The 17,312-nt window shown below is 46.0% G+C and overlaps 1 protein-coding gene across 7 annotated transcripts in view; it reads right to left on the bottom strand.

Annotated features, from left to right (window-relative positions):
- Positions 1–17,101, bottom strand: part of FAM219A (family with sequence similarity 219 member A) — a 50,690-nt gene extending 33,589 nt beyond the window's left edge. For 2 of the 7 annotated variants that reach the window (XM_036330539.1, XM_036330543.1), the window contains exon 1: positions 16,717–17,101. In XM_036330539.1, coding sequence (XP_036186432.1) covers positions 16,717–16,776 — 60 coding nt within the window. In that variant the 5' untranslated portion in view covers positions 16,777–17,101. Of the gene's footprint in view, positions 1–11,907; positions 12,806–16,716 lie in introns of those variants that run through there. The other 5 variants (XM_036330545.1, XM_036330541.1, XM_036330538.1 and 2 more) reach the window with 4 other exon arrangements.
- Between the last annotated feature and the right edge of the window lie 211 nt (positions 17,102–17,312).

Genomic DNA, 17,312 nt, shown 5'->3' with positions numbered 1-17,312 from the left:
TCGGCTCAATTAAAACTTTTTAAAGAGCAGTTTCAGGTTTACAGCAAAATTGAGTGGAAGGTACAGAGATTTACCTAATACCCCCCACACCCACATATGCATAGCCAGCCTCCCCCATTATTAATATTCCCCACCAGAGTGGAACATTGTTACAACCGGTGAACCTAGTGCCACATTACAATCACCCGAAGTCCACAGTTTACATTATGATGCACTCTTTGTGTTTGTTGTACATTCTATGGGTTTGGACAAATGTAAAATGACATGCGTCCATCACTATGGTATCATACAGAGTATTTTCACTGTCCTAAAAATCAGCATGTATTATTTACCCCAGTTTTACAGAGTAAAAAGCTGATGCCCTATAAAGCTGAGCAGCTCCCCTCACCAGCCAGGTCTTGGTTCCAAGTTTCCTGATCCCTTTCCTACTTTACCACAGAAAAAGGCCATACTGAAAACCATAACGCAGTGAGCAGCAGCACTAATAGCAGAGAGGTCGGAGCCAAAGAGAGCCACTCAGACCATTGACACATCAGTGGCCATGGCTTTGCCTCAGGGAATGTGAGAATAATGTTGTCCCTGTGCTTCTCTTTTATGGTGAAGGTGAGACTGCAAGAGATCTCTAAATAGGAAATAAGAGACAGGAATGTATCTGATCAGTGTGGAGGCTTTCGATTTGCAAAGAAATGTCCTGCCTCCCCAAAGCTACAGGGTTCTGCAGACGTGAGAAGGAAGCGAATAGAATTGAGTCAGATGTGGCCAGTCACCACTGGTGGTGCCCAGCAGGAATAAGATTGGCCAGACAAGTGGCATACAGGTATTTGGCAGCACTTCCATAGCCAATTCATCGCGCCAATTTGTTGGTGTGAATACCTGATTGAAAAATATGGGAATTATGAGGCAAAAGCTATCTCCTGGGTAGGCACGATATAGTAGAAAGAGCATGATTTTTGATCAATTGTTTCCTAAAATGGAAAAAATGATTAGAGAAAACATAATATTGGTTTGTCATAAGTTCAAACACTTTGAGGTAAACAAATTCAAATACAAAAAAATTACATGAAAGTTCTCCTGTAAGTCAGAATGATGACCAGTTTAATTATATCTTCTCAGACTTTTAAAATGAGTATTTATATATACAAATTTAAGCACAGATGAATCAGACTTTTTAAAAAATATATATTTTATTGATTTTTTACAGAGAGGAAGGGAGAGGGATAGAAAGTTAGAAACATAGATGAGCGAGAAACATCGATCAGCTGCCTCCTGTACATTCCCCACAGGGGATGTGTCCGCAACCAAGGTATATGCCCTTGACCGGAATTGAACCCAGGACCCTTGAGCCCTCAGGCTGACGCTCTATCCACTGAGCCAAACCGGCTAGGGCTGAATCAGACTTTTAAAATGTATATTTATATACACAAATTTAAGCATAGATGAATCAGAAGTATATGTGAAAACAATAACTTTTATGTTACATACATTTTACCACAAAAAAACAAATATATATCTTGAACACCTTTTCTATATCTATATTAGATCTTACCTCCTCCTTATAAAAGGCTTCCTATATGGCCCTGGCCAGTGTGGCTCAGTTAGTTTGGAGCGTTGTCCCATACACCAAAAGGGGGCAGGTTCAATTCCTGACCAGGGCACATACCCAGCTTGTAGGTTCGATCCCTGGTTGGACATGTATGGGAGGCAATTGATTAATGTTTCTCTCTCTCTCTCTCTCTCCTTCTCTCTAAAATCAATAAACATATCCTTGGATGAGGACTTTTGAAAAAAGGCTTCCTATTTAATCAGTCCCCACTGATGGAATGTATATTATTTGCTCCCCCCCCCCCACTATCATAATGCTGCAACTATTATAATGTTATAACACTATAGCATATTTATTTATAACTATTATGTTTTGTTTAAAAAGTTTTTATACACTTGTTTGACAATTTCTTTAGATCAATAAATTCTTAGAAGTGGAATCATTGAGGGGATCAATGGGCATGTACACATTATGTTGCCAGTTTTCTTTCCAGAAAGGACGTGGCAATGTACAGGTGCCCCCCGCCCCCCAAAAATGTATACACACTTTAACAGCTGATAGTTCAATTTTGAAAATGAAATGTATTTTAATAAATACTGCCTTTATAATCATTCAAAGTGTATATATACATTTTGGGCGGAGGGGGGGACATTCTATGTATTTCTCACAAATTGGGAAGGGGAGGGGTTATTCAAAGTTTGAAGTCAGGAAGATCTGGATTAGTTTTAAAGGCCGGCTGGTTGTCTGACCTTTGGCAGTTTACCTTTGTTAATGTCTCTTGCCTTTCCATAGGTGTAACATTATCTACTTTTCAGGGCTAGTGTTAGAATTAAATAAAATAATGTATGTAGAATGTTTTGCAGCATGCTTGACACAACAAAATAGGAGCTGCTTTTTGTTTCATGTTGCTCTCTCCGCATTTCCTTTGTTTCCATCCAGTCTAAAGTATCCATCAGTCCCAAATTCTCTGGCCACCAAAAGGAGCTTTTCTAATCAACAGCAAGAGATATTGCCCTTATTGAGTCTGAATTTCCCAGGAAAGCACTGAAGCCAATTTCCAGAGCTCTATCTTTAGTGACTAAATCACAGAGACAAACTCTCCCACTCTTAATGATCTTTCTTAGGATCTTAATCAGGTCATTCTTACTCTCCAGTCCACTGCTGATCCGGCCATTTCAACAGTGAAATGTTCTGGTCTTTAAAACAGGACATTTCATTAAGCCCTGAAGACAACAAAGGGCCCATGGAAAACAGATGGGAGGCAGACCCTGAGACACATGCACCCTGGGACCTTGGGGAGTCCCGGTTACATTCCCTTCCTGTGTCTTTCCACAGTCCCTCCTAAAACCAGGAGGGCTGAAACTGGATCATGGCTTCTTGGAGCTTTAAATTCCAAAAAGTATTGATTTAGGGATGAAATTAATCAAGGCTGTGACAGAAGGCTCCCAGGGACAACTCTCCAAACTGCCAAAAGGGGGCAGTGTAGTGTTATGGTTAAGAACTTGAGTCTAGACTCCACACACCTGGACTTGAAACTGGGCTTTGCCTCTTATTAGCTGCATGACCTTGGGTGTCACTTGCCTTCTCTGTTGATTAAGGGTATGCCATCTTCATATTGTTGAAAGGATTAAATGAAATGTATGTCTGGTGGCAGATACACAGTAAGTGCTCATAAACAGCAGGGCATACACCTGTAGGGTGTATGGTTGAATATGATAGATATGACATAGGGTTACCAAGTAAAGGAGATAAAAGATTGAATTTATTCAGCTAATTCATTCACTCATTCAATAGATGTCTAGTGAATGTTTGCTATGCACAGGGCACCTTATAAGGCACAGGAGACATAATAGGAAGTAAAAATAGATATGGTCTCTGCCTTCATGAAACTTGGCCTTCAGAAGTGCCCATGTGAGTAGAATAATCATACAAGCATATGTAAAATTATAAATATAAAAGTGCAATAGGAATAAGGCTACTGACAAAGTCTAGAGTTTAAGGGAATCCTTCTGTGATGAAATTCTAGCTAAGCTAAGATCTGAAAGATGGGTAAGAGTCAACTGAAAAAAGGGTAGAGAAAGCATTCCAGGCAGAAGAAACAACATGTGCAAAGGCCCTAAAGCAGAAGGGAACCTGGAACATCAGAGAAGTGGAGGAAAAGCCAGTAAGGTTGGATGCACTGATGGGGGTTAAAGTGATATGAAATGAGTTGGAGAGGCAGGCAGGCAGGAGCTGGACCACATAAAGTCTTGCAGGCCATGTTAAGGATTAGAATTTTTAGAACAAGAGCAAGGGGGAAGCTGTTGAAATGTAAAGGGATGCACTGGGCATCCCTGCTACTTGGCAATACATTGCTTTGATATCTCCTTTCATGGGAAGGAATGGGAGAGGGTTTCACACAATTTCTCCTGTGGCCATCCAAGATAGGGGAATAAAGAAGTACTCTACAACAGGTCTCTTCCCAAAACAGAATGAGTCCCTCGGCATCCTCATTTCCCAAAGAAGAATTAGATATATGGAGGGATGCAAGTGGGGCATCCAGGGCTGTGAGGCTCTGATCAGAAATCCTATACTGGGTGATGGGCTGTCACTATAAAACTCCGAATGTTTTTTAGGTGCGGCACCAGTCCCTAGTCAGCCTCCACATCTCAGACTTCCTGCCCCTTCAGATGCTTCAGTGCATTGGACAAAATAACTAAGGCAGTGGTTCTCAGCCTTCTGGCCCTTTAAATACAGTTCCTCATGTTGTGACCCAACCATAAAATTATTTTCATTGCTACTTCATAACTGTAATGTTGCTACTGTTATGAATCGTAATGTAAATGTCTTATATTCAGGATGGTCTTAGGCGACCCCTTATTAAGGGGACAAACAGCTATTAGCCTGGGGTGATGGAGGTGCAACACTTTTGTGGGCAGACACAGAGCCCGGAGGGAAGATGGCGGGGCGGCTTCAGGTTTGCAGGAAGCACAGCACTCAGCCTCGGTGCCTTTCTGGTGAGCTGGTTCACAGTGCCCTTGGTGCATGCACTGGTTGCTTGGGGGCATATGCACACACAGAAAGGCATAGTTTCCATATTCTCTCCTATGTGAAGAAAGAAACTAGGAGTGGAGATCCTGGGCAGCACAGGAATGCTAAAGTACCAGAAGGTGGTAGCTGTTTCCTAGTCCTCATAGGTTTTTGAAGTTGGCTGGAGGAGAAAAGGACCTAAGAGTGCTAGAGCTGCCCACCCCACCCCTCCTCCAACCTCTCCCAGACCACAGCCCCGCTACACAGGAAACTGGCTTGGCTACCTGCCAGGGCTCCTGGTCGGGCAGGAAGTTCAGGAAACAAGTGAGAAAGACCCTCTTCAGCATAGAAGAAGGCTGCTCAGAAATCCCTGGGAAGGTAAAATAAACCCTGGCCCTATTGCACTTTCTCCCACAAGAGAAAAATCTCTACTCTTTCCCAGTAGAGCTGCCACTACTCTCCAGTATGGTCATGTACGGCGCTAGCAGAATTCACAGAGCAGAACCAAGAGCTTCACGGAGGACATAATGCTGTCTCAGTGACAAAAGACTCCAAGTAAGGACACCCTTCTCCCCCTCAAAAACACAGGTCTGCGGTGAAGCAGGGTGGGTACACGTGGCCTGAAGCCTTCCTAGGGCAGTGATGGCAAACTCATTTTTTTGGTTGATTTTTCTTTGTTAAATGACATTTAAATATATAAAATAAATATCAAAAATATAAATCTTTGTTTTACTATGGTTGCAAATATCAAAAAATTTTTATATGTGACACGGCACCAGAGTTAAGTTAGGATTTTTCAAAATGCTGACACACCGAGCTCAAAAGGTTCGCCATCACTGTCCTAGGTCTATCTTGGGTTGATAAGGAAGCAAATGATAGTATAGGACAGTGGTTGGCAAACTCATTAGTCAACAGAGACAAATATCAACAGTACAACGATTGGAATTTCTTTTGAGAGCCAAATTTTTTAAACTTAAACTATATAGATAGGCACATTGTTATTAACTTAATTAGGGTACTCCTAAGGCTTAGGAAGAGCCACATTCAAGGGCCCAAAGAGCCGCATGTGGCTCGAGAGCCGCAGTTTGCCGACCATGGGTATGGGATAAAAGAAGTGATAGAAAAAGGAGACTCAAAGGAGAAAGTGCTAGAGATATATGTGATACCTTGAGGGATGAAGGCAGAGAATTGACAGGGGCTCTTTGTTGTCTGAATGTGAAGGGAACTCCTGATGAAATAACAGACGGAGGCAATGACTATCCTTCGCTGCTGAAACATTAGAAAAGACTGAAGGGGAATCTTTGTGATAAAGAGATCAGGCTAACTACACCACTAATCAATCTGAACAACAGACTGATGTGGTGTGATGCAATAGGAAGTACACAGGACACACTCAGAAGTATTCTTCACACAAAAATTAAAACTGAATCTGATCAAACCCTGAGTTTTAATTAACAGTTTGCATAAATACAGTAGACAGAGGACTATAGATGAAGTAATTATTCACAGTAATCCAGTGGGTGGGGTATAGGTGAAACAAGATTAGTCCTGGGCTGATAATTGTCTAAGTTGGGTGATGAATACTAGGGGGTTCACACTTCACCTTTTCTTTACTTTGTATACATTAGAACTTTCCATGACAAAATATTTTAAAATTTTGAAGAAGGTCTGTAAACTGGAAACGGCCTCCTTCTCTAGCTAGCCTACTGTTCTGTGGGGAGAGTAGTAGCCATAGTAGCAATGTGGACTTTTTCCAATGTTTCTTGAGCCATGAGAGTTGGCCTTTGGGAGCAGAAACAGCGGAAGGACATATTCCACTGGCATCAGGAGTGGGGTGCTTCAGGAAGACTCCACTCCAACAGGACCCTGAAGCAGCCATGGCAGAAAGGGGCAAGGACAAGGCCTCCTCCAATCCAGGCCCACTCAATGGAACCCCCTCTGGGAATCAGTGGGAACACAAAGCACTTCCATCTCTAGCCCAGCCTCATCATGGTGCTATCAAGTAGGCTAAGGACTCTTCTCATTTGGTAATGAGAAGAATAAACCATCTTCTTACCCTCTCTCCATAAAAGCTCCATTGGGAAACATTGACAAAAAATGGAAATCGGGGGGAGGGGGGGCTCAATTGGGGGAAAAAGGAGACATATGTAAAACTTTAGACAATAAAAACAAACAAAAATGGAAATCACTATCCCCTTAATCACCATCAATCCTTAGATCAGAAATGATACAGCAATTTGCAGTTAATTTTCACTTAATGATCTTATTTATTTTATAAATAGCCTGAAAGAGGTTAGGAGCCTGGACGAAGGTCAGAACAAAAGTGGTAGACCTAGAATGTACTAGCCAACTTCCTACAACCACGAACACAGCTCCTTCCTGCCCTGAGGCCCATGCCCCTCATTAGTTCACCCTGATCTCCACACCCCTTCAAAGATACTCAAATCAATTCCTCTCATTGGAGTTCCCAGAGATTGCCTCACTCCTGTAGTTCAGCTCCTGACTAAATGAAGGATCTGAAACATGAGATTCCATCAGAAAGTTTTTAAGGAGGCTGATAGGTGGCCAAACCTTAGTTCCTGACTGGTTCCCTTTGGTGCCAATACTAAGTTCCAGAGTGGATGTTTTGACATGTTTAAATTACACATACATAATAATCCCTGGTGGTCAGTGCGCATCATAGCGACAGGTCATTCTGCAGTTTGGTTGATTTGCATATTAGCCTTTTATTATATAGGATTATTAACTTTGTATCAAGTCAATATTTCAAAAACCCATGCTGAATGTCAGAGCAGGAAAGATCATTTTTCTCCATTCGTTTCTTAAAGAGCCACATCATAAGAGTTGAGCCCCTCAGTGAAGCTGAGCTAGCTAACATCTCCTAGAGCAGCGGTTCTCAACCTGTGGGTCTTGACCCCTTTGGGGGTTGAACGACCCTTTCACAGGGGTCGCCTAAGACCATCGGAAAACACATATATAATTACATATTGTTTACAGTAGCAAAATTACAGTTATGAAGTAGCAATGAAAATAATTTTATGGTTGGGGGTCACCACAACATGAGGAACTGTATTAAAGGGTTGTGGCATTAGGAAGGTTGAGAACCACTGTCCTAGAGTCTTTCTTTCCTGTGTTCTTTGCCTAGGATAACTATGATGATTCAGGGCTGCCAGGGTGGCAAGCAGAGTACTAGAAGTGATGTTTCCCCTGCTGAAGACCATGAAGACATGAAAGACCAAACATGTCATTCTTCCTCACTGAACCAGGACTCTGCCTCAGAATCCACCTTAATACATGCTCCAGGCAGCCACTACTGGTCAATGGGCATTGGCATAGGGAATGAAATCTGCTTATCACCCATGCTTTTTGTAGCCCATGAAGTAGGCCATGTTTTACATATGTAAAATGATTATGCAGGAATGCCTCTTAGGCTGCTGTCATCAGCGGGGACATTTAATAGTACTGCAGAGGGAGTACTGAGAAACCTTAATCAGGGAATCCATTTTTCAGTTTAAATCCCAGCTGAGATGGATTCTTCCTGATGAGAGCTTTGGACTATAATCTTTATATTCTCTCCCCTTAGCAGAACACAAAAGGGCAGAGCATACTGAGGCATGCAGCAGCCACTCTAGAACTCAAAGTAAAGTACTAAATGGGTAAAGTGTACAGTATATGAATAATATCTCAATGAAGCTGTCAAAAAAAGTTAATGGTGAAAATGTTGCTACATCAACAATTAGTAGAGGGACTTGAAGGGAAATAAACCCCCTTAAAAAATATCTTGAGAAAAACTAGGCACTTAGTATTGGCTTCCGCACCTGATCAAAGTTCACTAAAATCTTCCTACTGATGGCAATAAGTTCAGACCCTGATGCAAAGCAGCAACATCACATTAGAGACTAGCATGGGAAAAATGGTGTGGGTTATAAAAGAGGCTCAAAAGAATTTAAAAGAATATAATTCCAGACTGTATCAGAAGAAACACTAATTTCTAAGACAGAGTTTCCCCAAAACACATTGGTTCTGTAAGATATTAGTAGATGTAACATGAAAAAGTTTCCATGGTTACAGAATCTTGGGAAACATTGGGTTAAATGAAGCTAGAAAGGTTTCTTTACTGCAGAACTTCTCAGAGCCTTTAAAATGCTAGTAAACATTGTGATGGGATAGTGTGTAGTGTTCCTCAAAGGAATTTGCCTACAGATTCTTTTTTTCTCCCATAAAGTATCTCAAAGGACCAATATTCCTAAGATATAATATAGGAAATGTTGGTCTAAGCCATGCTTGGCTGAGGGCTTCACCAATTCCTTTATAAAGATAAAATTGGAAGTTAATATGGGAACTATAAGTAATTTATAGCGTGTACATAATTATGTTTAAGTTAACTACATAGTAAAATATATATGGTTCCCATTGCACAGTTTGGGTGCAGTTAATTCAATAAATTTTAAAGTGCCCCTTCAGGTATTATTCCAAATAGATAGATGGGGTGGACTCTGGTTATGACGGCCAAGAGTCTGGTGGTGAAAACAGGCAAAATCAGGCCAGGAACCACAGTAGCTGGACTCATTCTGCCTGGATGTGGCCTCTTGTCATAGTTACACTTTTCAGGGCTAGAATGGTCACTCAGAGAACAACCTTTATGGCCATTATTGACCTCTTATTGGTGCATGCACGCTCATGCATCTACATCATCATCATCATCATCATCATCATCATCATCATCATCACAGAAACTTAAAATTGACCCTCAAGAAGTACAACTAGCCCTGGCCAGTTTATTCAGTGGTTAGAGCAGTGGTTCTCAACCTTCCTAATGCCGCGACCCTTTAATACAGTTCCTCATGTTGTGGTGACCCCCAATTTCATTGTTACAAATGGAACATAATTAAAGCATAGTGATTAATCACAAAAACAATATGTAATTATATATGTGTTTTCCAACGGTCTTGGGCGACCCCTGTGAAAGGGTCGTTCGACCCCCAAAGGGGTCGCAAACCACAGGTTGAGAACCGCTGGGTTAGAGCATCGGCCAGTACACCAAAAGGTGGTGGTTTCAATTCCTGATCAAAGGCAAGTAACTCATACCTTGGTTGCAGGTTTGATCCCCAGCCTGGCCTGGTAGATCAAAAGGCTACCAATTGATGTGTCTCCTCACATTGATGTTTCTCTCTCTCCCACACCCCCACCTCCCTTCTACTCTATCTGAAACAATGGGAAAATATCCGCAGGTGAGGATTAAAAAAAGAGAGAGAAAGAGAGAGAGAGAGAGAGAGAGAGAGAGAAGTATAACCATCTGATCCTCAATATGATATCTTTGAATAACAACAAATGCAAGTACATATTTGCTTGAACTGGCTTCTAAGAATGTAAAGGGGGAACTCCTACATATCCCCATCTTCCCTTCCCCCAGGCCAGACTCTCTAAGCCTCCTTCCTCCACTACTTCACTACTCCAGAGTCCCTCCCTAAAGCCCAGGAGTTCACCATGCTGCTCCACAGTCAGGCCTCTGGTCAAGTTCCAGCTTCTGAATTCCAGAGCAGTGTCAGATCAGAGCTGGTTCCAGCCCCGCCTGCTTCCTTCCTTCCTTTCTCGCGCCCTGATGGCCAGATTCCCACCAGAGTCTCCTTAGGAAACAACGCCTTGAGAGCCTGCTGAGCCCAAGAAGCTGAGTCTCCCATGTTCCCTTTCCAGACACAAGGCTCCATTTGCCCTTTCAAGGAGGGGAGAGAGTCCCTGGGGCTAATCAGGTTCAACTGAAGAAAGCTCTGATTTACATTTCTGTTCACTCTGGGCTGCAGTCAGGCAGGCAGCAGCCAACTCCGGGATGGAAATGACTCAGCCTGACTCCCAGCTACCATGGAAGTGCCTGACTACAGAGGCTACACTTGGGGCCTTTAAATAGCCAAGTCACCTCTGAGCAATCTATTCCAGAAGTCTGCTCCCTTGGCACACTTTGCCTGAAGACAGCAGCTTGGGCACTACTTCTATCCCAATTGAAGCTTTCCAGGCTGGTCTTAGAGAAAGGGGATATGTGTCCCTTTCCATTCTGACTCTTGCAGGTGAAGCAGTAATTCATACTCATTCTAGAACAGCGGTTCTCAACCTGTGGGTCGAGACCCCTTTGGCGGTCGAATGACCCTTTCACAGGGGTCGCCTAAGACCATCCTGCATATCAGATATTTACATGACGATTCATAACAGTAGCAACATTACAGTTATGAAGTAGCAACGAAAATAATTTTATGGTTGGGTCACAACATGAACTGTATTTAAAGGGCCAGAAGGTTGAGAACCACTGTTCTAGAAGAAATCAGTAAAAGGCTGATCAGCTCAGCCAATCAACAAGAAAACCGTAGATTTGACCAGAATGATGATAAAAGGCTACAACATAAAACATTCTCTTAGCCAAGAAATGATTGTATTTTTCTTTACCAACGTGCTGCCAGAAAAACAAAACAAAACAAAAACAAAATAAAACACCATGGCTCCTTGCTGCCACAATTCACTTGCATTCACCACAGGGGAAAAGTATTCATTGACAGGCATTTCTCTGTATCCCTTTTTGAAGCTGTGGGACCAGTCTCACTCTGCTCCTGGGATTTCTAGGACTCTGAGTCCCCCATAACCCCAAGAATGCAGCTCCAACCACAGAGCAAAGGAAAACAGCAACCTTCTCCCATGTAAGCAGTCCCTGAAGCCAATAGATACACAAACCTCTGAGTTTTCTGGAGGTGGTGATGGTGTCTCTTGGCATACGATATCATGCCAGAAACCTGGGATGCATCCTTCACTACCAAACTCTCCATCCCACCTCCAAATAGGTACTACATCCTGCCTATTCCACTTAATTAATATCTGTATACTAGAGGCCTGGGGCACAGATTCGTGCATTGGTGGGGTCCCCCGGCCGGGCCTGCAGGGATCAGGCGAAACTGGCTCCCCGAAATCTCCCGAGGGGTCCTGGATAGTGAGAGGGCAGGTCTCAGGGGACGCACCTTGGAATTGGGCTCCCTCCTCTCTGGTTCTGGGTGCGTCACCTAAGAACTGCAGCTGCCAAGTCACTACAGCTCGGTAGCTCCTATGTTGAGCATCTGCTCCCTGGTGGTCATTGCGCATCATAGCTACTGGTCCGACGGTTGGATGGTCACATATATATATATATCCTTTCCTCTTTTTTAGCTCTAGGCCAAAATAATTTCTTCCTGGATTATTATTGTACCCACCTTCATATTTGTTTTCTGACCTCCAATCTTACCTTGTCTAATCTCTTATCCGATACTGAAGTTTAATCCTAAAATAAAATTTGATGATGTTATTCCCTTAAGAAAAACCCTTCAATCATTCAAATGCACCTTTTTGTTTTTTCCTCCATGTCCTTTGCCTGGAACTCTTGACCTCATCTCATCTGCCAACCTTTTACACCTCTTCTAAAAGTCAGTTCAGCAATGACTCCTCTGTGAAGCCTTCTCTGACCACTTAATGGAAGTCCTTCCTGTTTTCCTTTGGTCCTGGTGGACCTGATTCTTCCTTTTGCAGTGCTCATTACTCTGTTGTACCTCAATCCATCTTGATTATGCCTATCCCTGGAGAAAATTCTATGTTATGGATTCCAGCACAACATCTAGAGGGCAGAAGGTAGGTTCTTAGTATTTGTTGACTGAGGCGATGAGTAAAGCAGTAAGGGGTAAGGCAGAGGTCTAAATAAACCTGATCCTCACTTTGCAATATAGGAAAAGAGAAAAGGGCTCATTCCAGAACCTGAGAAATACTAGGTCATAGGCCATATGGACCCATTAGCAGAGTCCATCCTTAAATTGAAAAGTCATCTGACTACCAGGAGACAACTTAAGGCTCCCTGACCACATAATTTTCCATAGTGGCTCTTGCCACTTTTCAGGAGCTGTTGTGGTCCATTCACTGAATTAATGTCCTGACCATCCCCATCCCTGAGTGTCAGGAGGCAGGAGGAGTGTGAAACTACTTTAAGACTCAGGTGGTCAAAGGGTCAGAACTTCAGCATTTTTCATCTTCTCCCAAGGGAGGTGTCACCCTTTCTCAGGAGCACCCTCCATTGATCTCTGCTCTTTCCTGGCATGTATCTAAAACCTTCCTATAGCCCAGTGGCCCTCAACCTTCCTAATGCCATGACCCTTTAATACAGTTCCTCATGTTGTGGTGACCCCCAATTTCATTGTTACAAACTGAACATAATTAAAGCATAGTGATTAATCACGAAACAATATGTAATTATATATGTGTTTTCCGATGGTCTTAGGCCACCCCTGTGAAAGGGTCGTTCGACCCCCAGGTTGAGAACCGCTGCTATAGCCATTTGAGCCCATCCTTCCGGCCAACCACTGGAGAGGTCTTATTGTCTTAGTCCTTAAAGTACCTGGAACTGAGCATATGCTCATGAATTAAACAAATGAGTTAACAGACAACCTAGGTTTCAGGGAGCCCCGGCTAGCATTTTGGTCAAGTGTACAGAGACCCTACCCTGTCTGGCGCCATATGCTATTTTTTGGTCTCTGAAAGCACAGGAGGCAGGGTTTTGCCCGACACAATTAAGTGCTTAAAAGCTCCATTTGTGTGTTTTGTTTTCCACAAATCTCTTCCTCTCCAATTGTAGCCAAGTAGAAGACAGACTGTGAGACTGCACCAACCAGCCCAGCAGACAGACAACAGAGCCACAAACAATAGCCCAAATTCAACTCAATTGCTCAACAGAGAGCCTTGGACAGATGGGTGTGTCCCCAGATCAGTGAGTTATGTGGCTTGGACACAGAACTGACATACAAGATGTGCCTATCCCTGGCAGTTTCTTTGGGGAAATCTGTGCTCAAAAACGCTAAGGATTATCTAGGAGAGAGCAGGAGTGGAGCCCAGGGACTAGGGCTCCAAGAGGAGCTCTCATTCCTTTCATAAGGAGACAGGAAGAGACCCTGGGGAGCTCTCAGGGATAAGCCCAGGCCTGGTTCAGCTGCTGAGATGCCGCCAGGCCAATTAAATAATTGGTGTGATGGGGGAAAGAGGGAGGCCACGCCCTCAGGCCAACTCCCACCCCAGAGGAAGGCTCCTTGCAGCTGCCGCACAGCAGCAGGAACAGGGCAGGGATGGCTTCTTCCCACTAAACTGAGAACTAATGCTTAAATTAGCACCTTGGAAACACCCAGATCTGCTGGCTGTGCCTTCTCTTCCAGCTCATGCCACTCCTCTAGGCCTCCTTTTCAAGCTCGAGTTTCTCTTTCAAGTAAATTATAAAAAAAATAAAATAAAATAAAGATACTCTCCCCTCAGAGCTCATTTTTCCAAGTGAGGGATGGCCTCTGGATTCTTCCCACTACTATGAGTAGGGGAGGTTTATTTGATGATGGAGCCCATATGACAGGCCTGTACAAGTACAGCTTAGTCCAGAAAGAGGGAATGATGCTGGCACCAGCATTGCCTCATTTCCTTTAGGGTTTAAGGAGACAGCCCCCATTCTGCCCTCAGAGAGGCTCACCCTGAGGGAGTGAGCAAGAACAATAAACTTCTGTTGAACTGTGAGCTTCCGGAGGGTAGGGCCATATTTGCATCTATGTTGTTAACCACAGTGTTCCGAACCCCTAATGTAGTATTTAGAACAGAGCAGATGCTCAATAAATATAAGGTGAATGAATTTTCAGAATCAGTAATATCAAGTCCCTATGATATTCTTTGGAAGAGAGAGTGAGGAGCTATTGTTTAACCTTTAAAGAGATAGCTTATCTTCATTTAATAAATGGGAAAACTAAGTCCAGAGAAGAGGAGAGACTTTCTAGAATAAAGGTCTCAATAAATAATGGCAAGAAATAAGATTGGTCACAGCTGAGTTCAAGCCTGGGACCCTAGTTGTTACGGTCCACCCAGATACTCCTAACGAGTCATTTTGCCTTCTCTTCTATGGTATACCACCTTGATTCCTTATACCCTGAAATGAAGGCTCTTGGGGAAATGCCACACAAAATTCTGCTGGTCTCAACAACATACAGAGCATTTAAGGAGTTTTGGGAGTCCTTTGGGCTTCAACCTGGGAACAACCATCAAGTAACAGAAATCTGCAGGTCAGTGTCTATGGTCCTCAAATGGGGGATGGCTGTACTGCTACTTCCATAAGGCTCTCACTCAAATGCAACAAAGCAGCCCCTAGCAGAGAAGGACTCCTTTAGGCTTCAAGAAAAAGGTCTGAAGGCAATTGGTTTTTCTGATAAATGTCTCCTTGCACTTCTCCTCCAGAGCCACAGCTTGGGAGTCTTCCGGGACCAGTACTCACTCAAACCATCATTAAAAACTTTAGGCAATGATGGAGGCACCAAGGACAACGGAGAGAGCCGAGTGATTCAATTCCTTCCCCCCTTTCCCTGGACAGCTATTGCCTCCCTTTTCAGGAACCCCACATGGGAGGCAAGAACCAACTCATTGCGCTCTTCTGACTCACTTGGACGTCCTCCTCCTCCTTCATCCACCCTCCTTTTGGGTTCTTGATTAGATGCTTAAAATTGGAAGGGCAATCTAGCTGGACAAACCAGGTTGGGTGGAAAAATAATCCAGAAAGGAAAGTCCTCTAAACCCAGCCCAAAGTTCTTCAATATTATGGGACAAACTTGTCACCAAGTTTTTCTGATCCCCTAAATAATCCAATGATGGCATCAGGCCAGCAACTCTCTCCCCAGTGTAACATGGTACACTTCTGTGCAGCTTCTTTTTTGGCTTCTGGAACTAAGTAATCACAAAAGGGGGAAAGTGACTTTTATCTCCTGCCAGGTAGCCTCCAATGATTCTCTCTATCATCTCCCAAAAAGTGTGGCTTAGAGTAGGTCATGGCTTCCCACCAAGGTCTGTCTTGGCTGCTGTGATGGGCAGGTTGCTCCGGAAGCCACAAAGCACATCTGTAAGCCAGAGGCCTGGAGGCCCAAGGGTAGAAGCTGTTTCTCACCTCTTGGCCTAACACAGAGGGAAGAGCCGTAGGGAGCCCAATATCTTCAAGTCTTGGAGAGCTCTGCTAGGTTCCAGCAGAACTCAGAGAATAGGGGACCCAACCTTTAGGTTTCTGGCCTACCCTGACTCCTTCCAGCTCCCCCTAAGGCTGGGGGGGGGGGGGGGGCGGGGAGGAGAAGGAAAAGCGAACTGAGAACAGAACCAGAGCGCTCCCTGGATTCTCTCTCTCTCTCTCTCTCTCTCTCGCCCTCTCTTCCACTAGGCGGCGGGCAAGACAGTCAGGTGCTCCCCCTCTCCCCCCGCCGCGGTGGGCAGCGGGCTCGGTCTGCCCTAGGCCTGGCCGCGGTGCGCCCGCGTCGCCCTCCCCCTTCCATCCCCTCTGCGCCGGCAGCGATGACATCATGCCTCCCAGACTCCGGGACCGCGGACAGGCGGTCGGATCGGCGCCCAGCAAGGGCTCCAAACACCTAGGCCTAGGAGGATGGGGGCTCTTCCCCACGGCCCCGGCGCAGCCCTGCCCCCTCGCCCGTCGGTTCGGGAGCCCCTCTCGTCCGCACCTCAGATTCTCCATCCCGCCTCTGCGCGCTCTCCTTCTCGGTGCCCGTGCCGCCGGCTTAGACTACCTGCGCTCTCCTCCGGAAAAGGGAATCCCCGGGTCCTGCACCGACCTCTGCCCCCACGGATCCCTGCCCCCGCGTTCGCATCCACATCAGCACACTGGCGGGCCGGGCCCCTCCTCTACAAGCCTATTCCCGGTACCTCGCAGCCGACTGCTCTCCAGTCCCCTCCCCCGCCCTGAACATCACAGGCCTCCAGGACGAAACGCCTTCCGGTCGCTCACGCCAGCCTCCCGGGCCTGCCGCCCACGGTGCTCCATGACAATCCCCTTTCTTTCTCAGCTGCGGGCCTCCGCTGGTGTGCACCATTGTGCCCCTCTCGGTTCCACCCGCCAGTGCTCCCCGTAGCTCCCTCGGCCTGCATCCTCCGACTGCGCCCCCCCCCCCCCTTACAGGCTCCTTCGCTGTCACCTCGCGGATTCTCCCACGGTTCTCAGGTCCTGCAGGTCGCCCTCCCCAGTGATGTGATTTCAAGACTCTCTTTGCCTCCTAGAAGGCGCTCCCTTAGCTCCCGAGGCCTGATTCCCTTCCTCCTCCTCAGGCGGCGCCCCCTCCCGGCCCTGGCCTGCCCGCCGCCCGCCCCCTCACCAGCGGCTGCATCTCCGAGTGCGCGGTGGGCACCTGGAACCGGTCGATCTCCTCCATCATGGTGCCGGCGAGCGAGCGAACCCAGGCCGGGCGCGGCCAGGGACGCCAACGGGACCGCGCGGGGCGGCAGCCCCAGGAGCCGGTCGGGTGGTGCCGACTAGGCCGCCCTGGACGAGTAGGGCGGGCGGGCAGCCGAGCAGATCGACGGGTGGGAGCGGGGCGGGAGTTTCGCTGGCGGGTTGAGGCCCGCGTGGCTCCGTGGGCTTGCCTAGCACTACCGCGGCGGTGGCGGGGCAGAGCCGCGGGTCCGGCCTCGCCTCCTCCTCCGCCACCGCCTCCTGTCAACAGCTCAGCCACTGCGGTGACTCGGCAACTCCACTTCCGGGTCCGGGCACCGCCCGAATGTGCATTATTCATGAGGGGGCGGTACCTGGGCGCCCCAGCCCCTCCCACATGCAGGGGTTACTAATGCGCGCGGCCGCGGGTCCTGTCATTCTGAGGGGGCGGGACTTAGTGGGGCTGAGTTTCCTCGCTCGCCCTGCCCCGCTACCCCCTGAAGCCGTTAGGGGGCGTCAGAAGCGCCTGCGCGCTGGCTG

The sequence above is a fragment of the Myotis myotis genome, unplaced genomic scaffold (genome assembly GCF_014108235.1).
Source record: "Myotis myotis isolate mMyoMyo1 unplaced genomic scaffold, mMyoMyo1.p scaffold_m19_p_12, whole genome shotgun sequence".
Classification (NCBI taxonomy): domain Eukaryota; kingdom Metazoa; phylum Chordata; class Mammalia; order Chiroptera; family Vespertilionidae; genus Myotis; species Myotis myotis.
This window is presented reverse-complemented; position numbering and strand designations above follow the sequence as displayed.